At 43.6% G+C, this 26,200-nt stretch overlaps 1 protein-coding gene across 2 annotated transcripts in view; it reads left to right on the top strand.

The window, feature by feature from the left end:
• The window catches only part of RFX4 (regulatory factor X4), a 131,638-nt gene extending 106,318 nt beyond the window's left edge, over positions 1-25,320 (top strand). For both annotated transcript variants that reach the window (XM_063075663.1, XM_063075664.1), the window contains 5 exons: positions 1,782-1,901; positions 2,246-2,407; positions 14,416-14,578; positions 16,397-16,535; positions 25,048-25,320. In XM_063075663.1, the coding sequence (XP_062931733.1) occupies positions 1,782-1,901; positions 2,246-2,407; positions 14,416-14,578; positions 16,397-16,535; positions 25,048-25,320 (857 nt within the window). The remainder of the gene's footprint in view (positions 1-1,781; positions 1,902-2,245; positions 2,408-14,415; positions 14,579-16,396; positions 16,536-25,047) is intronic.
• Positions 25,321-26,200: the final 880 nt, after the last annotated feature.

Here is a 26,200-nt window from a genome sequence, read left to right as displayed (position 1 = left end):
CGTCCTTGAGCTTTAAGAGCACAAGGATGGAAAGTGTGAAAGGCTCTGTAGAGAGGGGGACAGGAGTTGATGTGCAGGACCTGATGGGCATCCAGTGGCCTCAGAGGTAAGCCGAGGATTTTCCTCTCTCACCTTCCTAGGCCAAAAGAACTAATCTACCTGAAACGAAGGGTGTGGGTATGAGCTGAAGCCGGGTGCAATTAAGGAGAAAATTGATAAGTTCCACCAAGGAGTCCTCCAAAAGCCTCCACCAGACCCAACCTTATTTCTGAGATTTGGAGAGGGCTAGCTCCCAACTCAAATGGCCCCTCTAGGGACCAAGCCACTTATGCCATCTGGGCCTTATTGTCCCATCTGTGCTATGAGAAGATTGATCTAGATGGTCTGTAAGGGAATGGGAACAGATTGTGAAGCCAGACCAAACTGAGGCAAATCCCTACTCCATTACTGATGGAGAGACTCATTTCCTCATCCTTAGGGGAGGATAATACCACCTACTTCACAGTTCATTATAAGGATGAGATGTATGTTAAATGCTTAGCAGAGTTCTTGGCATATAGTAAGCATGCAATAAGTGGCAGGTGTGATGATGAAGGTGATGATGAGGACGGTGGTGGTGGTGGTGGTGGTGATGATAGATTCACAAGAAAGATAATGCCAGAGAGTATTGCAAGGTCTCTAAAATAGTAAACTAGAGGGAAATAGGAAGAGGAGTTCAGCTCATGGAGAGGTGGGTGAGTAATTTTGGCCATTGCATAGGATAGCAGGATATCTACATGGCCATGTCCCCTTGGGGGTTGGAAACCTGGGACTGGAGATGCAGGGCTTGTCCCTCTCTCTGACTCTGGCATTCATGAGGCCTTGATTACAGCAGACATTAATCGAGCCCCTGCCATCCACGCACCATTCCACTGTCCATGGTGGCAGCAGGACATACAAAGAGATGGCTTTGACATCCATTGATTATGTCATCTCACACAAGTACTTGGCCTGCAAAACAGGAACAAAAATACTCTATAGGGTAGTTGTCAAGATCAAATTAGAGAACATAAGACTTTGAGTGCAGAGACTGGCACATAGGAACATCTTTAAAAATAATCGTTCACATTCCCTTTCACAAAATAATCTCCTCTAAATTGAAAATGCAGAGTAATACTTGAAAATACCACATCTTTTCAATTCAATACCTTCTCTCAAGAACCGTGTGCTAAATGAGATCTCAGAACCATTTAGGAAAATAAATCGGTTATTACAAATTTAAAGTTTCAATTCTGCTCCCAGAATTATGTGAGGTACATTGGTAGATACCAATGAGCTAGGAGGCAAACATCTGCCATGGACATCCTTAAGGCCCAGTTGGTGAAATAAGACAGGCTGGGCTCAGGGGAGAGATAAAAATGGAAGACACTATGTCAATAAATACTGAAGAGAGTGAAGGGTGCTTAGATGAGACCAGTGGGTAAGTGAGAGTGCAGAAGATTTGGACAGACGGCTTGGTGGGTGCCATTTTTTATGGTGTCATATTAATGGATTGAGCAAGAAAAAGATTCACTTGCCACAAACAGTTAATGACACTTAACCTAATGCCAAGCGCTAGGACAGGCTGAGGACACAGTAAAGAAGAGCAATCTCTGACCATGAGGTGATCATAACTGTGTGGAGAAATGGGATTCTTGAACAGACGGTTAGAGCACAGTGTAACACGTGTGTCATCAGGCAGAGGGGACATACCTGAGATGGATGACATGATTTACCTTTTTGTGTGGATCTTTTCTCACCAGGGTCTTTTCATTTAATTCACTTGATGTTCGATGACTACGTGCTCTACCTGTTAGAATCCCTGCACTGTCAGGAGCGGGCCAATGAGCTCATGCGAGCCATGAAAGGAGAAGGAAGCACTGGTAAGCCAGCATTTCACTGGGAATCACGCCACTTGGAGATTAGATGTGTATCCTTACTTCTGTGTTATGTGCTTCTTTTATTTTATATCCCAAAGAATTTAGTGATGATGAGTGGGTCAAGTGGTGTGAAACCAATAATGTCTTCTTTGTCCTCTTTAGGGTGGGTGTGTGTCTATATGGGAATTGCCTTGAGGACCATGATGGTGATGAGAAACCATCAAAGGGTTTTAAGGGTTGGGAGTTACATGACACAGATTAGAAAGAATATTTTATTTTGTAAAGTCCGTTAAAGACAACTTGCCTTGACATTTGGCTCTAAGAACTCACCCTTTCTTCGTCCATAGCAGAAGTCCGAGAAGAGATCATCTCGACAGAGGCAGCCCCACCAACCCCTTCACCAGTGCCATCATTTTCTCCAGCAAAGTCTGCCACATCCGTGGAAGTGCCACCACCCTCATCCCCCGTCAGCAATCCGTCTCCCGAATACACCAGCCTCAGCACTACAGGTAATGAAAGGTCCCTCAAAAGCTTTGCACGGGGAATTGATGTTTAAAGCAAAGGCTTTCTGGAAAAATATTCTTCCTCCCAATCTCCAAAAGACAACACCAGAACCTGGGCATCTTCCTGGATTTGTGGATGACTTGCAGGTATCCATTGATTCATTCATACGTATTCCTTATGCTGCTGTTTTCAACTTGGCAGATTAAGCACATGATGAGATCTCCACCCCTAAAACTATGCCACTGAATTGATTAAAATAATATAAAACATGAATTAATAATACATAGACACTCTTAAAACAAGAAAGGGAACTCTCTATGAACCAAAAACTGAGTGGCATTTCTGAAAAGAGGCAGACAGGCAGCCATAAGCTAAGCTATGGCAACCACCCACCAGCGAGGCAGGGCTGAGAGCAGAGCTGGTCACGAGCCACACTAGGGCCGCCCTGCACATGACCACGAGGCTGACGCCACCTTGAGGTTGCCCTGAGGACATGCCCACACAGCCCTAGATATACACACAAGTCTCATAAGATTAATTCACAACCAAGAATCATCCAAGCCATACGTATGTATATATGTGTATAGGTCCATACGTGTGTGTGTGTGTGTGTGTGTGTGTGTGTGTGTGTGTGTGTGTGATTTTCTCCCCTTGAGGATTTTTTATGTGCCAAGTCCTATGCTGGGTGCTATGGGAAACAGATTAATATACCAAGGCCTTGCTACCAAGAGGCAACACAGGGATACAAGAAGTACAAAGACAACTGTAACAGAAGAAAGGATGTGGCACATTGCAATAAGTGAGGAATAAACTAACGCTATGGGTTGTCCAAGGAAGGAGAAATTCCATCTGGTTGGAGGTATCAGGGAAGACCTCACAAAGGAGGGGGATTTGAGCTGGAGCTTGATTTTAACTGGCAAAGATATAGCAGAAGGACCCTCTGGGCAAAACACAGTGTGAGCAAATGCACAGGGTGGGAAGTGCGGGGCTTTTTCAGGGAATGGTAAACTTTGGCTAAAATAGAGGGGGTCTGTAATGGAGTCTTATGAAATAAGGCTGGAAAGATAAATTGGAGTCATCCTGGAGGATCTTGAATGCCAAGACAAAGTTTGGTAATGGAAAAGAAGAGACAGTTACAAGAATAATAATAGCTAGTTGCTAATGTCCAAATGTTAGTTTACAACATACAAAGGACCTTTGCATAATTGTTTCATTTAATATTCACAATAACACTGCAAGGTAGATACTAGTCCATTTTATAGAGGAGGAAAACTAAAGGGAGAGAAAAGTTAAATTTTTTGTCCTGGGTACCATAGTCAGTAGCAGACATAAACAAGTTCATTCACTCAGTCATTCAACAAATTTCCTTGCCCACAAGACTTGTGGAAATAATATAAAGGATGTGGGATATCCAATTAGCTAATATGTAATAAAAAATAGAGAATATGCATGCATATGTGTGTGCATGTGTGTGCATATCCAGATTATCTCACATGGTTGCTGTGGGTATCAAATAGGGTATGAAAAGCCGAAGTGCTTTGTTAACAGTGAAGTGCTATCCAGATCCAGGAGATTACTGTTATTGATGCCTGTCAAATGAGGGCCATGGCCAAAACTGCTACAGGTGTTCAGAGGGAGAAGCAGTCACTTTCCCTCCCATCTGATCTTGGGCTTGCAGGAGGGAAGCCTTCAGGAGACAGATGCAACTCATGGGCAGCCTTGAAAGATTGAGAGGGACTCAACGAATACAGGAACCAAAGACAAAGACAACCTTCTGCTAGATGGGCCCTGGGTGGGGGTGCGGGTGGGTGAACAGACTAGTCTTTGAGGAGGAGGGGGCTTAGTAAGGCTGTGATAATTAATTCCTTTTCTTACCATCCAAACCTGCTCTATTTTTCTCCCATTACCCAGGCATCAAATCTGAGAGTCAGCATCAAATCTTCCCTATCCCTGTTAGATAGGTTAGGCTAAGCTGCTGTAACAGACAGATCCAAACATGTATGGGGTTAACACAATTAAAATCTATTTCATGCTTGAAAAGGGTTTTCAGTCAGAGAGGAGGCTCTCTTTAACACAACGGTTTGGAAACACATATTCCTTCAATATTAGGCTCCACCACACCCTAGGGCAGTGGTTCTCAAAGTGTTGTCCACAGACCAGCAGTGTCAGCATTTCCTGGGAACTTGTAAGAAGTGCTCATATCGGGTCCCACTGCAGACCTACTGAGTCAAAAACTCTAGGGGTGGGGCCCAGCAATCTTCTCAACAAGCCTTCAGTTGATTCTGATGCTCACTAGTTTGAGGACCACCACCTTAGGGCTTTATCAAGTCTGCAACCAGCTAGCAGAAAAACAGAAAGAGGGTGTGGAGGAGGAAAACCGGCTCTCCTAAAAGCCCTGGCCTGAAGGTGGCACACGTCACTTCCACTTATATTCCATCAGGAGGACTTAATCACATGGCCTCACATAGCTAGCTGCACGAGAGGCTGGGAAATGCAGGACAGCATGTACCCACGTAGGGAAGGGCAAACGGATTTTGGGGAGACAGCTGGTATTCGCCATCACACCTCCCAAGCCTGGTTGTTCCAATACAAATCTAGATGAATCTGTTCCTCCCTGTCCTCCCCACCCCCGCCAACCTCTGGCCCTCTGATTCAGGCCTTCCCCACCTCTCCGGGACATCCAGAGTAACTCTCAAGCTGTTGACCAGCCTCCAGACTCTGGTCTGCCCACTCGTTCACTACCCACTACGCTTATCTTTGTGAAGCTTGTGTCTCCTCAAAGTGCTGGGGCAAAGAACCCACTGCCTCACATTAACGCCTTAACAAGTCTCGTTCTCCAAGTCACTTCTCACACTGTTGCTCCTTCCCAGACTAGCCTCCTTCTACCCTCTGCCTGACAAAATCCTACTCACCTTTTTCAACGTTTCCCTCACCCTCCAAGTTAGAATCTTCCCCCAGACTCTTGGAGCATGGCCTTAATTATATCCTAGTTCTACTTAGAATAGTACTGTTTCCAGAATAGACTGGGAACTAAATCATATTTTTTTTTTTTTTGAGGACCAATAATGAGGTCAGATTGCACCATTAGGGATGCTGTCTTTATCATTCATCCATTCACCCACACATCCATTGATTTGTCCAGCAAGTTCTTCTGGAGTGGATTCTGTGTGCTAAACACTTTCCAACAGCTGGGATACAATGGTGCACAGTTAATGTGGTGTGATGTGGTAAGTGCTGAGTTGGGAGAAGAGCCAGGGTGGGAGGAGAGCACAAAGGAGGCCTCCAGCCCATATCTGGAGGTTCTGGGAAGGCTGAAGAATGGGAGAGAAGGTATTCCAGGTAGAGGGAGGAACTAACACAAAGGCTGGAGACAAGGGAGAGCATGTTATTTTCAGGGAACTTGGAGTTCCAGGAGTCTTTTGGTTAATTTCTTCCCCAAAGTTTCTTCTCTCTCCAGAACTACACCTACTCAGAGGGAATGAACGGATGCTTAAGAGCATATAGGTGCCTGCTGTCTTTTATACTTTGCCAGGGGCAAACACTTGCCAACAAACTCAGTGGCTCTCTGTCAGGGACTGCCAGGAAGACCAGATTCTTCAGAGCATTGGAAAGTTGGGCTGTCAGGAACTGGCATTAGATCGAGCTCTGTTTCACTTTGGGTACACAGCTACAGAGACCTGACTTCTTCTGTAGAAATTTAGACTTGAAGGGCTGGCCGGTTAGCTCAATTGGTCAGAGCACAACCTTCTAATATCAAGGTCACTGGTTTGGATCCCCGTACCAGCCAGCTGCCGAAAAGAAGAAATTTAGATTTAAGCGTTGCTATTTGTTCACATACCTGTACCCGAAATTATATTTTGCTTTCTACTTTGAGGAGGAAGATCATGGTAAGACTCCCACCTCCCTCCCATTTTCTCTCTGTAGTGGGTTGTTGTAGTTGCTGTTTAGAAAGCTCAGGAAGAAGAGTTGTGTAGAAAAGAATAACTATGTTCATCAACATAGTAAGGGAAGAGAACTTAAGACTGGCTACAACTGTCAACAGCCCAGGGTTCTTCCAAGATTGGAATTATGGGGCAACCATCCTCTGAGTCCCCTGCCTCTCTCAGGAAGGAGCCAGGGAAGTAAGAGCCGCCAGGAGCCATTACCTGAAAAATCCTGCCCCCATATCCCCACCACCATCACCAGGGAGACACAGGCATAAGTCTGTCAGTGATAACATCCTTACTTCTGGAATAAACAGGGAAGGTATGCAAATACATCAGTTCTGCATTATGAAGCTGAAACAATTTGCAAGACACATTTCCGGCAGTGTCGAAACATAGCAAACAAGGAGGATCTAAGGAAATAAGGGATGGGAAGAGTGTGAAAGATTTCTATATCTCCCCATAATTCTCAACCAGCTAGTGAGCCTGCCTGGTTTTCTTTGTAGCAATTTGGAGGCCTCAAGGTATGGCAGGTGTGATAGTCAAGGCCACAGGAATATCACAAATGTGTTCAGAGATTTCTGTGCAATGTGTTCAAGAGTCATAAAAGTAGCTTCTTAGAAATACAAATGTGAAACAGCTTCTCTTCAGATGATTGTAAGCTTTGAAGATTTTGGCACATTCCAGCTTTGTTCTCAGATATCTCCAGGGGGCATTAAAAATGTCATCCTACATAAAACTATGTATAATATTTTTCTCAAGTACCACTTTTGAAATACTCCATTGCTAAATTAGACCGGATCTTGGCATGCAATGTGGGTCATGTTTTGGAGGAAATATAAATGTAATTTCCTAACAACATGTATGGTTTTACAGACATATTATAAAGCGCAAATTATTTATCTACAACCTACATCTAAATACTAGGAAATCTATTATGATAGGCTTCTTAAATTTGGGGACTTGTGCAAACTTTCTTTGGACAGTAATGAAAACTGGAAAACAATTACGTAAATCTTATAAAATGCACTTGCGTGTTTCTTTTTTTCAAAAAAATTTAACTCAGCACAGGGTTTTCATGCCCAGTTAATTTTTATTTCTATTTTTAAATTATTGCTTGATTTATAGCCTGTCTACTTTCCAAAAAGTTTCTGAAGTAGCTTGCAATAAAAACAGGAAAACCAATTTTAAAAAATGGACCCAAACCAGGAGGCAAGAAATTTTTAAAAAGGTGAGAGAAAACAAAACAAAACAAAACAACCATTGGCTAAAAAAGTTTATTAAAACCTTAAAAGAAAGTTTATGTGACCTAGTTATTTTGCTGCATGTCTAGCAAACTCTGAATATCATTGTTTAGATGATGTAAATATTATCACATTCAACTTGCTGAGAGTCAGGGCCAATCAGGTACCTGCGACTCTTCCACAAATCAATGTCTCACTTTGGATGGATGCTTCCCCATTTTTCAGCTGCAGAAAAGAGAACAATATTATGTTGGCTTGATGAGCACAAAGCAAATATTAATTTACTGCATATAACCTTTTGGCATCTTTTGATACAATGACTAGGGGATACAAGGTAGTGCAGATAATGAGTTATATAATTCACTAGGAAAACAGACATTCTGCATATTGAAATCTATGTCTAGTTCCATGTCCATACTTACATGTATTTCTAAACATGTTTTCTTAAGACTGTACTTATGATTTTTTTAAAAGGAGGGGGGAGAAAGGGAAAAGAAAGGAATATCAGGTAACTAAAATTGAACCTGATGTATGGCCGATTTTGATGAGGCTTATTAAAGTCTATGGCAATGCCTTGATAAGAGACAAGCTAAAGGACTGCATTTCAACAGATTTCCACAAGGTAAATCTAGCCCAATTGTCCATTCTACCCTCCTCCCCAATTCTGTGGACTTGCCACCTCCCCGACTGCCTGGCAAAGTTCAGAAACCTTCACTTTCCTTAAGGAAAGCTGGCTCTTTTTCTCCTCAGGAGCATGGCAGCTGGTGCCAAACAGATCAGTCCATTTAACGTGATATTGGGCTGCAATTCTTTAATGTCATTTAAAGCTAAATGTTAAGCTCCTACTCTTTCCAGGTCAGGCCACTGAAGGGTTCTAAAACCTCATTTATGATGTCATTTTCAGTATTCCCTCTTTTGGCAATGACAATAAAAGTTAACTATTAAACTCATGTTTTCAACTTCTCACCGTGGGTTCCCTGCAACACAAAACCAGCAAATTAAATCACTGAGATGCTAAGATGCCTAATGAAATAAAGGCAAATTCCTCATAAATGGCCCTAACTGTAGAACATCTGGCCTGCCCAGCTGCGTTTTCTCTACATTAGTTGAGGATGTAACAAAGATAACTGACCCCTAGTCTTTCCAAGTAACAAAAGCCTAGTATTCTGAGGGCAGCTAAACTGAGTGGGATACGGTGGACACTTCAGCCCTGCCACAGAGCTTTTGATGACTGCCAGTGAATTCCTCCTCCTTTCATCTCTGCTCCTTTATTTTCACTAAAAAAAAAAAAAAAAAACTTGGAAAAATAAGTTGGAATTGAAAATAGATTGTTTATTCCACTCTGACTTCACACCATCAAGTCTTGACTTTGTGTTGGGACCTTGGATTCACTCATTCGACATATATGTATTACATGTCTAATCTGTGCCATGCCCTCATGGTACTCACATTCTAGTAGGGAAGAGTCAACACAGAAGTAAGCCACCAGGTAAATATATGATTTCGAATGGTCATAAATGCTATGAGTAAAATTAATAGTGTGCTAGGGAAAAGTATAGAATAGGGACCCGCCTTAGTTGATGGTCAGAGAAGCCTTCCCTAAGGAGGTGACATTTATTGAGACCTGAAGTATCACTATTAGCCAGCCACATAAAGATTGGGGAGGGGAAAGAACATTCTAGGCAGTGAGAAACAGCACGTGCGCAGACCTGAGGCAGAAAAGAGCCTGGCATAGTGATGACTGTATAGTGCATACAGCTAGGGGAGAGTGGCATGAGAGGAAATTACAAAGAGAGGCAGAGGCTAGTTCCTGAATCAACATCTCTCTGGGAACTCATTCATTTGCCACCTCTGCTCAGTTCTGTCAATCAGATTTTGACCTTGGCACTGTTGGTAAGGTGTAACTCAAACAGATGAGGTTTCCACCTTCAGCAGGTATTCTTCCTAAACACAGCTATCTTAAGGAGAGATGATAGCGAGTGGGATACACATAGGTACAGATATAGATAATACAATCTTCTTTTCCCTGTCTCGTCTTGAAGCTTACAGGAAATGTTTGTTTAGTATCAAATACTGTCAAGCAATGTTGTTCAAAATGAATTTTCTGTGCAAGAACCTACTTGAGCAAGTCATTTAACCGCCTGACTCTTTTTTTTTTCTCACCTAAAAAAGGAGGTTGTTTTGCTTATCTCAGTTGTCCAAAACAGTAGCTACTAATCCCATGTGGCTATTGATCACTTCAAATGTGGCTAGTGCAACTAAGGAACTGAATTTCTAATTGTATTTAGTTTTAATTAATTTAACTTTAAATAGCTACATGTGGCTAGTGGCTACTGTATAGGGTGGGGCAGCTCCAGAATCTTGACACACATTTTTAGGAAGATACAAACAAAAGGATTAGGCTAGCTCAAAACTTGAACCACATCTGTGATGATTTATAGAATCCTAGGAGGGAAAAGGTTCAAAGGCTATAGTCCAAGATCTGAAGGAAAAGTAGCCTGGGAAGCAGTCTAAATTTTCACAAGTCTGTAGCAGAATCTCACAACTTCCGATTTTTAATGGCCCTCCACATGCAGGATGTATGACAGGAGGAAGTGTGTTATAGCCTTGATACTCAAAGTGTGGTCCGTGGACCAACAGCATTGTCTTTCTTTAGAAGCTTGATATGACTGCCCCACTCCCAACCTACTGAATCAGAATCCACATTTGGAGTTGGGCAGATCTGTGTTCAAATTCCAACTCTGCCACTTACCTGAGCAAGTTATTTAACCTCTTGATCCTCAATTTTCTCACCTAAAAAAGGAGGTTGTTATGAAGATTGAGTCAATGTATAAAAAGAAACTAGCATGAGCTCTGATTTATGTTGGATGATCATTCATTCATTTATTCAACAAATCATTATTGATTGTCTACTATATTCCAAGGCCCTTCCTGTCCTGTGTTTACCCTTCTAAAACAAAACCCTGGGGAAGAAGAGTGTTTTGTTGGGGGTGGGAAGAGAAGAAAATGTTCCCCTTACCAGTTTCAACACTACAAGGTGACCAACCACTGCTCCTCTTGGGATCTTTATAGGCGGAAGACCAGTGACTTCTACACTATCCTCAGACCTTTAAATAGGGATATGAGAAGGGGGAGAGGGGGGGAGATAAGGAAAAAATATAAGAATTAGATCAATAGGCAAGGTTTGTTATTGTTTTACCAACAAATAAAAAGCATTAGAGCTGTCTTAAAAACTAAGCAAAAGCTGTTAGCTGCAAAGATTTTCTTTTATTAGGTTCCTTTAATAAAGAAGCAGCAGCCACAGCAATTCTCACCGGAGGTCCCACTGGTAGGAAAGAGAATGCAAGGGGTGTTCTTTTCTGCTCCCCAGGCAAAAAGCGTTTCTCACCCAAGCCAGTAGGTGTTAATCTGCTTAAGCCTGCCTGAGTGGACGTGTTAGATTGCTGGCACACGGCCATTTAGAGGTTTTGTTCCCCAGACCACAGGAGCCCATTTTTCCGAGAGTTCCACTAGCTTTTTGTTTGATAACGTCTATTTCTAGCAGCATTTACTGCTTCAACAACAAATTCCATGGAACAAAAATTTACTGAACACCTACTATTTGGCAGACCCTCTGTTGGGGATACAGAGATGAAAAAGGAACAGTTGCTGTGCTCCAGGGGCTCATACAAAAGTAACTTCTGCTGCATTCTCTTAGGTGATGGCTATTATCATGATGTCTTCCTACTGCTTGGGAAAAAAAAAATCCTTTGGCTTCCTTGGCTGCCCTCTTTAAGTATCCACTGACCTTGCTGTGCTCTCCTGAGGTCCCAGGGGCTTGAAGGGTTAATCACTCGCTTGTTGTGGCTGGTTCATTGTTCTCCCAAACTTCCCACCCCCCTCCAATTCCACTTCCAATTGTAAAATTTGTTTAATGTATTTTATTAATGTTTTTCTTTTTACAGAGGCAATACACATTCATTAGAGAAAAATACAGATAAGCAAAATAAACAGAAAATTTAAAAATCAGCCTCAATCCCACCACCCAAAGATAACCTGTTTTAATAAAACGAGTATTATTTAAAATTATGACAGTAATATAACTTCAAATGAAGTTTAAAACACAGAGGAGGGCAATCACACATAATCTAATAATCTGAGTTGTGATAATTATGGGGGTTTTCCCTTCCGATCTTCTTACAATTCTTATAAATGATACCTAACACATAGCCTGCCCAAGTCATTACATTTTGGGGGACGAACATGGCATAGATTTGCAAAGCAGAAGGGGTACTTTTAGCTATACTGCCGAATAAGGACACCAGTGATTTTATAGAAAAACATGTTTGCTGTAATTGGTTTAAATACTGTTGCTATTGAAAAGTTTCAATCTGGTGATAGAATCTGACCCAAGAAACTTGCCTTTCTTGGGATCTGACATGAGAAATACAGAAATATCTACTGTAAGAAAGACTCACTTAAGAATACTTGGATTCCTAATGAAGAGAGTTTGAATGTCATTTAAAGGCTAGCATGTGTCAGGCTTTTTGAATTATGTTATCTCAGTTACTCCTCACAACAGTCCTGTGAGATAGATATTATCATCTCTGTTTTATAGATGATGAAACAAAGGCTCCTAAAGTTTAAGATCCCATAGCCAGTACTCACAGCCAGTACATAGCCCAAGATCTCATAGCCAGTACACGGCAGAAGCAGGACCCAGAGAAGACAGACATTACAGTAGAAGGAAGAAAGTGGGTAGGAGACGTGGGTTCAGAGCCCCACTGGGCCACGCACTCCCTCTGGGACCTTGGGCAAGCTATTTAACATTCTAAGTTTCCCTGCAACTGGACTTTTCTGTGATGCCACTAGCCTGCAGTTAGAATTGACGTAAGGAACAGTCCTGAGAATCAAGACAGAGTCCACTGTAAAGGTGTCTCTGAGGACACTGTTGAACTGTTCACAATTGCCTCTTTATGAGGGCGTCTGAAAGAAACTCCTGTTTGAGCTGAATTCCAAGGACAGTATATTCCTGAGCAATTTGTTCACTGTATTATGGTTGGTTCTTAACTGTCAGGTTTTCCTTTTAGCATTGGCTCCTGGAAAACTGAGAGCCAAGTTTAAGGCCCATATATAGGAAGAATTTGGACATTTAGGGTATGCATGTTTCACCTCATTCCTGATTGCATTTTTTGCCTCCAATTTTGTTTTTCTTTTTTCTTTTGCTCTCATTTTCATATTATCTTCTTGACTTCTGTATTCCTTTATGCTCCTTTTGTTTTTCTTTTTTCTTTTGCTCTCATTTTCATATTATCTTCTTGACTTCTGTATTCCTTTATGCTCCCTTAAATTCTTGGATTTTACCCTTAGTTTCCTCATCTGTGAACTTGGGATGATGTTTCTCTAAAATGTATCTGTAAAGCACTTAGCACAGGGCAACACAGGGTTCATTCTCTTAATAACAAACTGATACATTTAAAATAGGGTTCCATTTCCACATTCCTTTAAAGGTGTTCCTTATTTAGTCTCTGTCACATAACTGGCTGATCCACCAACTCTGCTTCCTCCTGCTACTCTGTGTCAATGCAGCCACTCTTCTGTGTGATTTGCAAAGTCCTTGGAATATAATGAACTAAAATTTTAAACCCAAACCCTTTTCCTTTCTCTTCCCAGAGGAATTGTAGAAATGGTCTGCTGCAGAAAATATAGAATTGGAGGAACAAGTTTTCTCTTTTTCTTCACCTTAAAACATGGCTTCCCTTAACCAATTCTTCAGTTTTCCACGTGCTAAAAGCCTTCTAAAATAGGTTTATTTCCACTATGTTAACATTTTTTAAAATTTATCAGAAATTAAGTTTGCCGATGAGTGTATGGCTATTAGCAATTTCTTAAATTATCATTTTTTAAAAAATTCTATCTCATAAAATTCTAAGCATCTTGAGGGCTTTGAATTTTGCCAGTTTTCCCCCTACTCCCTAGCAATTTCAAGGTATTCAATTAAAAAGTAAAAAAATGGAATTAATAATATGTATGGAATAGGTCACTGTCCAGATCACTGTCAAATAATGCTCTTCAGAAATACCTCGACAGGCAGAGCCCAACAATCTACCTATTTTTTGTTGTTGTTTTTATTTTTGGTAGTTGACCAGTATGAGTACCTATTTTTGCTTAAAGCAATCAGTTGGACCCTTAACACCTGCTGTGTTTAGTGTTGAAAAGTTAATTTGCAGTGTCTATCTGGGCCACATTGCCCCAAGCTTTCCTTTGTTCTCCCTCCCTCCCTCCTTTCTTTTCTTTTTTTTCTTTCATCTTTCCTTTCCCTTTCCTTCCTTTTAAAATTTTTATTGAGAGTCCTTTGGCCACCAGGCTCTGTGCTAAGCACTGGGGATCTAAAAGTGAGCAGAACAGACAAAGCTCCTATCCTCATGGAGCTTACAGTGTGGTGAGGGGACAGGCATTAATCAAAATACATTCACTAATGGAGCAGGACTACAAATTGCAGTAGGTGCCATGAAGGCCCACAGTGCAGTGTGGGAGCTGACCAAGTGTGGGGTTAGGAGACAGCATCTCTGGATTGAGTTATGGAGAATGAGGGACAAGTGAGGATCCCAGGCAGCAGAAACAGCAGGTGCAAAGGCCCCATGGTACTGGGAATCATAGTACTCTGGATAAAATGAAAGAAAGCTACCATGGCTGGACTAGACAGAACTAAGGCAGGGGATGGGGGATGCTTCTGGTAAGGTCAACAGAGCCAGAGACACATGCCTTGTAAAGATTTGGCCTTCAGCTTAAGAGCAATGAGAAGCCCTAAAATGTTCCAAGGAAGAACTGTGTTGATGACCAATGCATCTTAATTTGTCTCTGCAGGAGCGATGCAGTCATACACGTGGTCTCTAACATACACGGTGACGACAGCTGCTGGGTCCCCAGCTGAAAACTCCCAACAGCTGCCCTGTATGAGAAGCACTCACGTGCCGTCTTCCTCCGTCACACACAGGATACCAGTTTATCCCCACAGAGAGGAACATGGGTAGGTGACCTTCCTGGGATGCTGCCTTACTTTTAAATTTGATTTAAAAAGGGGTTTTTTATTTGGCAGCTGTTTTCTTAAAGGACAGGGAAGGTGCTACCCTTTGCTGAGTCCTCACAGTGTGCTCAGCACCATACTGTGGACAGCTGCCTCATGGAGTCCCTACGACAGCCAGATGAGGTAAGTAGGTAGGTGTTAGTGACCCCATTTTACAGATGAGGAAATTGAGACTTGGTTGATTAACTTCAGTTCCCCAAGGTCACGTGGCTGGTAAAAGGTGGGGCCCAGACTGAGCAACCATCTGACTCCAAAATCTGTGTTCTTCCCTCTTTACTCTTTTAAAGCTTCAGCTGAAAACCCTTTCAGCAGTTTCCCTGGGTGGCTCTTTGTACACTTTGTAGCCTCACAAAGCTTCATAGTAGGTCTGATCTTTTATGATTCCATGTGGAGGAGGGCTTCCCCATCTGGGGGCTGGAGGTCCTTGGAGGGCTGCATTTATTCATGGGGTTCGGGACATCCCTGTGGTTTCCAGTGGCGTTTTGTCCACTAAATAAGTAAACCATTTATTTTGCCCATATTTTTTTCAAATCTGTGGAGTGATGTTGCTATGATGAACAAACTACAAGTCCATTCAAAAACATTACCTGAATCACAGTAGCTTTTTGCCATTATGCATTATCTTTATCAAAAGATGCTAGCCTTACAATATCTAATGAGCAGTGATCTGGAAAACATTCTTGACGTTAAAAAGAGAGGCTACCATGTGGTGCAGCAGGCCTCACCTGCAGCTGCTCACAGGCCAGATTCCAACAGACCAGCTGTGGGGGACAGGGGAGCAGGAGGGGGAGGACCTCTCGGGTCCCTTCCACACAGGTGACACAGCATAATGCAGCAAGGCAGTGACCCTGATGGGGGCACAGGCCTGGATGTTGGTGTACTTTTCCATAGGTTCAGGTGCCCCTGAGCAGCCAACAGGGCAGCTATTATTTCCTCAGGGGACCTTTTAGAGTATGTTTCCACATATTTAGAATAACATCTGAAAAAACTGTTTCTGAGAGCTTTCTGATCCTTCAGGAATGGAAGAGTAGACACATCACGGGTCAGCATCTTTGCTGTAAAAATGTTACTAAGAAGAACGGTGATAATAGTAGCCTATGCTTACATAGGACTTTGTTTTATAGAGTGTCCTCACACATATGATCCTCAGAATAACCACATGCAGCATTTTTACAGATGTGAGAAACAGGGTTATAAGTAGCCCAAAGCTACATAGCTAGAAAGTGGTGAAGCCTGGCTTAGAACCCGGCTCTTTGATGCCTGGTTGACCACACCATGGTGTTTTCCCCCAGGTGAGAGCTTACAGAAATACCCTTCCCCATGATAGGGAAGCAGAGGTCTGAGTAATACAAAAAAAAACCCATAAATCCCAAAGCAATTTCTTTCTTTCTTTTTTTTTTTTTTCCTATTTGACTTCAGGATATATTATGGGACCTTTAAAAACAACAGGAGTAGAGGTTTTCCATCATTAATTATGTTTTGCTCAGGGCTAGATTTTCTTCCCTGAGCACTTGCTGGCGTAAGGGAGGGGTGCTGGGGTGTGCTGAGGGAGAAGGACAGTCAACCTGGGGTTTTAAACTACTGCAACAAGGCCACAGAGTAGAGATAGTAAGAATAAAAAAAAAAAAAAAAAGAGTGGGGGAGGGGGGAAAGGAAGAAACAAAGAACAAGAACAGAAAAGAACAGATAAGGTTGAGGTGTGAAACTGCTGTGTTCTCCCTGCTATTACTCACACTGTTCAATGTGCTTGGTGCGTTTTAGGTACACAGGCAGCTATAACTATGGAAGCTATGGCAACCAGCATCCTCATCCAATGCAGGGCCAGTACCCGGCTCTTCCTCATGACACAGCTATCTCTGGGCCACTCCACTACTCCCCGTACCACAGGAGCTCTGCACAGGTGAGTTAGTGGTCCTGCCTGCTTGCCCAGGCCTTGGTATGGTTGGTGCCACGTCTGGTCAATCTAACACAGTTAGTAAGCACCTTCTATATACTGCATGTTCATTCTGTGTGCCCCAGGAGGGGACGGTGTTTTCATAACGTCACTCCCACCCTCCAATGGCTGGCCCAGCGATCATGCTCCACTTTCTGTCATATACCTGTTGCTAAACAGTTCTCTTTAGTTCTGTCCTCTCTTCAACTTCTCTAATGCCAGGATCCAATCAGCCACATGTCTGTTGCCCTTTTTCGGGTGGCCACTCTCACACTGGGACTTTGGTCTCCTCTTCCATCGCCATCCGCCTGATGCAGACCCTCTCGGAGTCCTATCAGGAGTAGCATCCACCCAGCATCATTCTAATTGGTCTCTTGGTCGCCTGTGTCTCTTCCTTTTTATCCAGCCCACACATGCAATCTTAGCCAAAAGAATTCTCCTGAAATGGACCCTTTTCCAGATAACTCCCGGATGACACATCTCCTGGGGCTCCTCAATAACAAACCAAATCGGCCCTCTGTGGCCCGTGGCAAATGAAAATTGTGTCTGCACCTGTAATGTTGGTGTTGGGCATTCTACTTGTCCTAGACATTTTCCTATGTGTTGGCCCTAAACACTGCCAGTCACCAGTTACATTCAATTCTACATCCCAAATGTCTCTGCACGTCTGCTGTCCTCAGCTCTGACCTTATCATTTCTAACACAGATGATGACAGAAGCCTTCCTGGTGGTCTCTAAAACTTGTCCCATCTCTGGTCTATCCCCTACACAGCAGCTGGGGACACAGTGCAATCTTTTGGAAAAAAACCAACTGACTACAACACTTTCCCTCTTTGGCACATCATCACTTTCAAGGTCAAGTTCAGTTACTTAGCACGTCTCTCCAAACTCATTACCTTTCTGGCCTACCCACCAACACTAATGCACATACTTTGCCCCAGCCAGGCCAGCCCACATGCAATTGACCTGCATGTGCTGAGTTTACCCATGTCTTTGCAGATATTGATCTCTCTGGCTGGGAGTCTCCTCTCCAGCCTCTTCTGCTTGTCATTCAGGATAAGCATCTCTCTGTCCTTGGGGCATTTCCTGATAGTACCCCCTTCTTTCCTCAAGAGTTTCCTCTATCAGTAGCACTTCTCATACCTGTTATCATCACTGACTTTCCTGTCTGACTCCTGTAGGAGACTCCAAGCTCCTTGAAGACAAACATTATGTCTAGTATCCCCAGGTCACAGGACACAGCACCTATCAAAAAGTGCAGCTAACTTTCCCTGAACACTTGCTGTGTGCCAGGCTCTGCACTGAGCATTTTCCATGTCCTCTGGATAACCCTTGCAGAAGAGGAAGTGTGACTCAGAATAGCTTGCCTGAGGACTTGAACCCAGGCAGTGTGACCCCATCCAGGTTCTTAAGCACCACCCTGTGCCGCCTCTCACATGTAGGCATTCAGTAAGTATTTAGTGAGCAGATAAGTACATGGAGGTGGTGTTAGCATAAACCATAATGTGGGGTGCCAAGTGCGCCCATAGCAGGCAGCCAGCAGGTGCCTATTCTGCAAGTGCAGGAAGCCACGGCTGGTTTTTGAGCCAGCAAGTGGCAAGATCAGAGTTATGCTTAAGAAAGAGAGCTCTCAAGGGCCCCATAGGATGAGATAGAAAGGGGGACTGGCATAGGCAGGGACTCTGCTCCAAAGCACTTGCAGGGGTCTAGGAAAGAGATGTTAGGATGGAAGCTGGGGTGGAGGCTGCAATTACATCAGCTGTCAGCACACAGACTTGCCTCCGAGGGAGGGCACCAAGGAGAATGTATCCATAATACACAGGCACTCTGGGCAAACAGGTGTCTGTTTTGATTTTCATCTGCAGTACCAAGGGGAGCCCTGGTTTAATCCCCAGACAAGCCAAGAAGTTGATTCCACTAAATCATGCCCTGGGGCATTCATTATAGGTCTCCAACTACATCACACAGGGATGCAAGTTCCTTAGGTACTACTTCTCTGGGGAGCAGTCTGCTCCTCAGTGTGATCTGCTGGATGACTCAGAACAGCCGCCATAGCCTGGATCACACTCACACTCTAAGCAACTCATTCATTCATTCATTCATTCCTCAAGTGGCTGCTGGGTGCCTGCTATGTGCAAGCACTTCCCTAGCCTCCAGCAATATAGTGGAGAAGGAGACAGAAGCACACTTGCTTTGGGAGAGCTTATGCTCCAGTGGGAGACAACATCACCAAGCCACAGCTCCCTGAATTATCTTCCCTTTTTCTTCACTTCCTCATCCCCTCTAGTGAAATTTCAGGAGCTGGTTTTCTGGGGGTGGTATTTTTAAAGACACTGCCTTAAAAAGAAACCAAGGCCTCCTCAAGGTCCACGCAAGTCCCTGGTGATCAAAGATAGGTCTGTAGCATCCACTCTAGAAGCCACAACAGTCCCCAACTGGAACACTATCATTTAATAGATGGTCTTAATAGAAGGGCCCAAGGACTAAATGAAAGCCAATGGAGTAGCCCTTTGAATCCAGACCCCAACTAGGTGTGTGAGGTCACAGAGTCCTTGGCCAGCCTCTCCACCGCCAACACCCCGTGGCTCTTAGATGAAGGTCTCAGACACCTCCTTCCCTCAACACGCACACGCACACACACACACACTACACTTTATGGTTTACGCCTTGTCTCTATTCATAAATTGGGATGAGGAGAAATTAATTCTATCACATCTCTACCCAGGTTGATAGGTGAGGTCAGTGTTCAAAATGCACCTCTCCTGGGGAAGGTACTGTCTAAAGACAAAGTATCCTTTGTTTTGACATTTATGTAGCAAGCACTGTCCTAGGCACTTTCAAAATATACAGACTCATTTAATTCCCATAACCACTTCAGGAAAGAGGCACGTTTCTCCAGTTTTTAAAGATGAGGAGATAGCCTCAGAAAGTAATGTGCCCCAGGTCACACATCCAGTAAGTGACAAAGCAGACTCAAATGCAAATTCTCCAGCTCTCAGCCCCAACCCCAAGCCAGTGAGTGGCACTGAATACTGCCGTGTTTCAGAGGGTGGAAGGAAAATTCAGGAGGTTACTGGTACTGTTCTCAGTACTTTTCAAGTTACGAAAGAGAAGCAGCACCCACCCAAGATATCTTATTTCTTTCCTTTATTGGTTCTTTGGTTTTAGGTTGAGCATACAGGGGGAAATCACTGCAGAGCTAATTAGCTTTAGCTTTCCAGTGTAGAGGTCAAGCTGTTCCAATCCTGAGTATCACACTTCACTATATTAGACTCACTGGGAAAAGGTCAGTCTGAATTGAAGAAAAATTACAATTATATAACATTCTTTTAAAAATGCAATTGGTCACCAGCACAACAGTAACTGAAACTAATTTCTGCAAATAAATGCCTGCTAGGTTTGCCTCCAAGAACTGAGACATCTGTGAAGTACAGTAATCACATGCATCCCAGCATTTATATGCTCAAAATCACTTAAAGTCATTTGTTTTTTGAAATAGAAATGTGTGTGCCCTTGTTTATACTACCTATTTGCACAACACATGCTTCCTGCCTGGGTAATACAAAGGTAAACCTCCCAGCCCTGTTTGAATTTTCATAATTTCTGAATTAGTGAGTCTAGATGAATGAGGTTTCACAGGGTAAGGTTTGAATTACTTCAGAAAAATACCCCTTTTGCAACTATGCTGCACTGGTACAAATCAAAGTAAGTGATTAAGGGATGGTGTCAGCTGCCCCCTCCCAGATTCCCCACTTGCATACCAAATACTGACCAAAAAGAGAACAATCCACACCAAATACACAGAGCCAAATATATCTGACCCTTTCAGTACACATTCATGGAACCTCTACCCTGTCAACAGCCATGAATGTGAACTGGGGCCCTTGAGCTCAAAAGCCATTTGATCAATCAGAAGTTGTATGGCTAGTAGTATATGCTGAGTGGACTAGAAAGCTGTTCCTTATTTCTCATGTGAATGCCCAAAACCTAGCCTTGCCCACCAATCACCACTTCTCACAGAATCTCCAGCAGCCTGGCCCACACCAGCCCAGGACCAGTGGGTGCTACAAAGTTTGCTTAAGGTACTCCACTTTGGGCCAAGGGAAGAAAAATCAGTCAACCATAATGTTATAAGATCTCTGACTATAGAGCCAGGCTCCCTGGGTTCAAATCCCAGCTCTACCTCTGATTAGCTTTATGACTCAATTTCCTCATCTGAAAAATGGGGATAATTATGTCTATTTCATAGAGTTGTTGTGAGGGTCAAGTGAGTTAATACAGGTTAGAACAGGTCCTTGCTCACAGTTAACACTATTTGCATATATTATTATTATTATTTGTAACACCACAGTTATGATATTATTATATTTTGTGTGATTATATAATTAATATCTGTCTCCCTCACTATACTAGCTCTGTGAAGGAAAGGACCAAGTCTTTTTCTCTCATCATTATATTCCCAGGGCCCAATACAGTGCTTGGCCCTTAGTGGGTGCTCACTAAATACTTGTCAATGAAATGAATGAATGAATGAATGGATCGATCATCACTGAGGTACTGAGTTGCTGTGTGACTTCAAGCAGGTCATTTCCCTTCTCTTGACCTCAATCCCCTCATCTGTTAAACAAGAGGTGGGATCAGACGGTCAGTCACTAAAGCTCTTCCTACCACTAATAGACCATAATCCTATGATTCTGAGAACATCTTTTGAAAGCCTACTGCATGGGAGTTCTAAGTGTTTCACATGTATTAACTCAATTAATTCTGACCCTAAAAGCTCAGCAGATGTGAACTGTCTGATAAGGATTTTTGGGGAGCTACACCCTCTTCCAGAAGAGTCTAAGAGGAAGCCTGCCTGGGGGCAGACCCACTGGCAGTTCTTTGGTGCAGTGAGAGCCGCCTTTCATAGGAAAACAGTTTGTGCTCCTGACTGGGCCACCTTTCACCCCTTGCTCAAGTAGCAGCCCATTTGGCAAGGGTTAGGGATAAAGGGCTCATTCTTCCATCTCCATGTGTAGGAAAGTCAGCCCTTGGTTTGGGGAGTTGTTTCTCAAAATAGAACTTCCTACTATGGTTCCAAAGAGGCCAAGAGTCAATCACAACTGAGAAGGACTTATGCCATAGCCATCTGATGGAACCTTTGACTACACACACACACACACACACGCACGCACGCACGCACCCCTCACACACCCCTCTCAAGGGGTGCTGACTGGTGACTTATCTCCATTTTGAAATCAGTAGCAACAGTGTATGATTTGACCCACAGAATGGTAACTTCCTGTTATGGGCCCTCAACAAAAAGCGCCTTTATTCTGGGCAGAGATCTCTGGACCCCAGGGTTTGTGCCCAGCATGTTTAAGGAGCCTGCATGAAACCAGATGTGAAGTGTGAAAGGTGAGGCCGGTGCCACAGGCCAGCCTCTGCCACTCCCACTAGACTAAATAGAAGCTTCACTGGTCATGTTAATCATCAGGACAAGGCAGCAGGCACTGCCGCCGTCTCGTCTTTCAATGGTCTCTTCACTGCGGGGAAAACGAGTCACTGACTCATTTGCAATTAGCTGACCTAACAGGACAGATTTTTCCATGCTGGATTCTGTGGTAACAGGATTTTATTGTCACATTGTAGATATTTTGAGCCAGTCTCATTTCCAGGCAATTACTTTTTTTGAGTCTATGACACAACCTCTGGGCACAGCTGCATTGAGGGTCCTTGACTAGGCACAAAAGCCACACTCTCTTGGGTTCTGTGGGAACGAGTTTCAAGTCCATGCTGTGACATTTTACCTACACAAGCCAAGGCGGTGAGGACTGTCAGAAGCAGCAAGCTGAGGCCAGGTCAGAATTCTAAGACCCTGTGCTCTGTACAGGAGGAGGCAGCTTAATGAAGGAAGAGTGGCAGAGATTAAAATTTAACAGCTGGCTGTCAAAAAAGGAGAGCTGTCCTCCTGTGTAACTCGGTAGAGGCAGGCTAGTTTGCATCAGTCAGATTGATGTGAGGAAAACTTACCCTGTGACTAGGTTTTTATGCCAACTCTTCCGCTAGCCTTCTGTGTGACCTAGGACAGGACACTTCACCTCGTGGGTCCTAGTTTTCTCATCTGTTCAACACGGGGTTGGGTTACATGATCCCTAAGGTTCTATCTACTGGTAATATCCCAATGTTCTTTCACCAAATATTATTTAGCACCTGCTATGTGTCAGGCACCCTACCAGGTGTTGGGAATATGGTATCAAGCATGACAAAGCCTCACCAGGAATGTATGATCATACGCCAGTGGAAAAAGACTGCTCCCAAGCAGGATGGTGAGGTCCTGACCTGAGACACGAAGGGTGGAGTGTTTAGCTTCTTGAGATAGGATGTCCAGAAAAGTCTCTCTGAGGAGGCAATATTGGAGCTGAGACCTGAAGGATGATAAAAAGGCAGGCGTGCCAGGAGCCGCGGGTAGGCGTGCTAGAGAAGGGTTCTAGGCAGAGACAGCAGGTAGGAAGAAGTTTCCTGAGCTGGGAATAAGCCTGGCAAGCCACAGGACCTTCTGGGAGGCCTCTGTGCCAGGGAGAGCACCGTGAGGTGAGGTGACATGCACCCAGGAGCTCACTTGCAAGAACATCAGGAGGGGGAACCAACCTCTTTGAAAAATTCAGGACACTTTGGTAGTATTTCTTAATGTTGACTGTTTAATACATCTGGGATCTCATTTTGTTGGGCAGGGATTTAGAGCAGGTCCTGGGCTAGAATCCCACTGCAGGCCTGAGGGGCCACCATCGCTGCCACACAAACAGCATCCTGTAGGCTCCCATAATGCATAGCCCATGGGGATGCGGCAGTGCTTCTGATCTGATATGGGATTATGAAAGCCTTGGCATGCAATCCATAGTCTCCTTGGCAACAGCCGTTGGTGCCTTCTCCCTTGAGTTCCCAGACACCACCTACGCCATTCTCCCTCTTTCCTAGCTGTTCTTTTGACTGTGAAGTGGCTGTACTTTGCTATGTAAGGCATGCCGTCCTATGTAGGGGGAAAACCCCTCACTACTAGAATTTGGCTCCCTCTTTCTAATCTCTGAATAGCTGGCTCTCTTTGCATGCTTCAGGCCTAAGAGCCTTACTCTGCTCCCCTTGGGCTCCCACTCAAAGAGGCAAAGCGCTTCCCTTTGGCCACCTAGACTACAGGGCGCAGCCACTGTTGTTATAACTCCTTCTCCTGCTGTCTAGGCTACAGCCTGTCTGTCTCCCTCACAGGAGGCAGCCTCCCACCTAATCCCTTGGGGCTCCACTCTCCAACTGTCAGGGAAGACAGATGGGGAGCAGAAGAATTCATACATTCACACACACTCTCTCTCCTGCTCACTGCCCTTGCCATCCTCGTTGATTGGCTCCTGTCCTTGCTGGGGTGGCCCTCAGCACAGCAAGGAAATCTTTGTGCTGACTGGCCTGCAAACTGAGAGCTCTCAAAGGGAGCCCATAGCTCCTCCCCTTCCTCTTCTATGATCAGACTAAAAGGGACTTATTTGCATAGCTGTCTTGGTAACAGAAAAGAATGTAAAAGAAGCACTTCAGAGGCACTTCTCTTACTCCTAATCCTTTCTAGAACTGCTTCCCCTCTTTTTGTAGCTACTAACACCTGTTCTTCTGACCTGCCCAAAAGCTCCCCTCCCTTCCCCTCTCAATTGACTTATCTTGACTCCTTCCTTCACACTCACACTAAGCCCAGTAATTTACCATTTCCTACTCGAGCATCCTCCAAGACTCCAGTGAGTGTGAACCAAAAAGAAAGATGTTCTCCAAATGATAGGCACTAATAATAACCTTTGAAGCTATTGACTTGCTTCCTCTTCAAAAGCCTGCTTTTAAGGCTGCAGTTCATAATTGAATTCAACTGTAAAACGCTATTTTTAATAATGTCATTGTATTTTACTTGGCAGTACTGTTCTCTTGGCTTTAATGGAATGGGACTGATCACATCTCCATAACTAATGATAAAACTCACAATCATCCATCCATACATCCATATTTATCTGGACATGCTGTTACTAACACACACATCAAACACACACACACACACACACACACACACACACACACACACACACACACACACACTCTCTCTCTCTCTCTCTCTCTCTCTCTCTCTCTCTCTCTCTCTCTCTCTCTCTCTCTCTCTCTCCTGAATTCCTAATGGAGCAATTCTTCCTTTTGGGTTTGACTTCCCAAGATATTCCAGATTAAGAGCGCAAAGCCAGTATTCCTGAAAAAATGAACACCAGCCCAGCCCTGGCTATGAAATCCTTTGCATTGCTCCTGTTGATTACTTCCCTAGACCAAGGTTCAATTTTGCAGAAGTTTGTTGATTCCTTTCCATCAACTCTCGTTAATAGCATCTTAAGAAATTTAACTTAAACTGTGAACATGACTGATATTGTGTAAATGCAACTTCAAGCTAATTTTAACTTTATGAAATTTCTTTCCCCTCAACAAGTACCCTTTTAATAGCCCCACTTCCCGGATGGAACCTTGCTTGATGAGCAGTACTCCCAGACTGCATCCTACCCCAGTCACTCCCCGATGGCCAGAGGTGCCCACAGCCAACACGTGCTACACAAGCCCATCTGTGCATTCCACGAGGTATGGAAACTCTAGTGACATGTACACACCCCTGACCACGCGCAGGAATTCTGAGTATGAGCACATGCAACACTTTCCTGGTTTTGCTTACATCAACGGAGAGGCCTCCACAGGATGGGCTAAGTGACTGCTACCATAGGAATCCATATTTAATAATAATATTAATTAATAATAATAATAATAATAAACCCAACAACCCCCAGAAGACTTTATCTCTATACATCGTAACTCATGGGCTGTTCCTAGGCGTCCATTTTCCTAAAGAACGTGAAGATGGGATTCAATGTGGGATGAATAAACTTTAGTTCAGAAACAGGATTTACTAAAAGTCAGTGGGATTGGGTTCTTATAGCAAAGCCAGACTTGACTGTTTCTATAGAGCACTATCTCGGACAGGCCAATCTGTGCCTTTTCCCTCTGTTCCATGACTTTGCTTTGTTTTAGCAACCACTCCCAATAAGATACTTATTTTCCTGTTGACAAAAGTTCTTTAGTCTTGAAAGATGGATTCTGGAGATCAAATCTGGTTTGTGTTCTTGGATGGGCACATAATTTACCAAGAGCATTCACCTTTCCATCTGTCATCTTACTGTACAGTAAGCAGCCCTCAGACATATTCTACACATCCTTTCTTCCTGGTGGTGGCCTCATTGCTTCCTGGAGCACCAGGACTAAATGGAGGTGTCTGAAAACTGTAGATTCCCTGTTATACTCATAAATGTCACCAGTACCTGCATTGTCTTGAAATGTAAGCACTCTCTGGAGGGAAGGAAGAGGCCTGTTCTGTATTGCCTTAAGTTGATTGAGGTTCGTAGGGGACTGGTTCTTCTACATACTAGGATTTGTCCTAAGTTTGCACAATGGCTAGTGTCAGCAAAAGGCTGGAGAGGGGGGTTTTAAGTTCTTTGAGAATGTGGATTTATGACACTGAGTATCATACTCAGCTCTGCTGTGTTAACTTTGTGAAACTGTATGCACCAAACTTTAACTTACCAAGCACCAAGTGT

Source organism: Cynocephalus volans, chromosome 12 (genome assembly GCF_027409185.1).
Source record: "Cynocephalus volans isolate mCynVol1 chromosome 12, mCynVol1.pri, whole genome shotgun sequence".
Taxonomy (NCBI): Eukaryota; Metazoa; Chordata; class Mammalia; order Dermoptera; family Cynocephalidae; genus Cynocephalus; species Cynocephalus volans.
The sequence above is the reverse complement of the archived record's forward strand: the minus strand, read 5'-3'. Positions and strand labels throughout refer to the sequence as shown.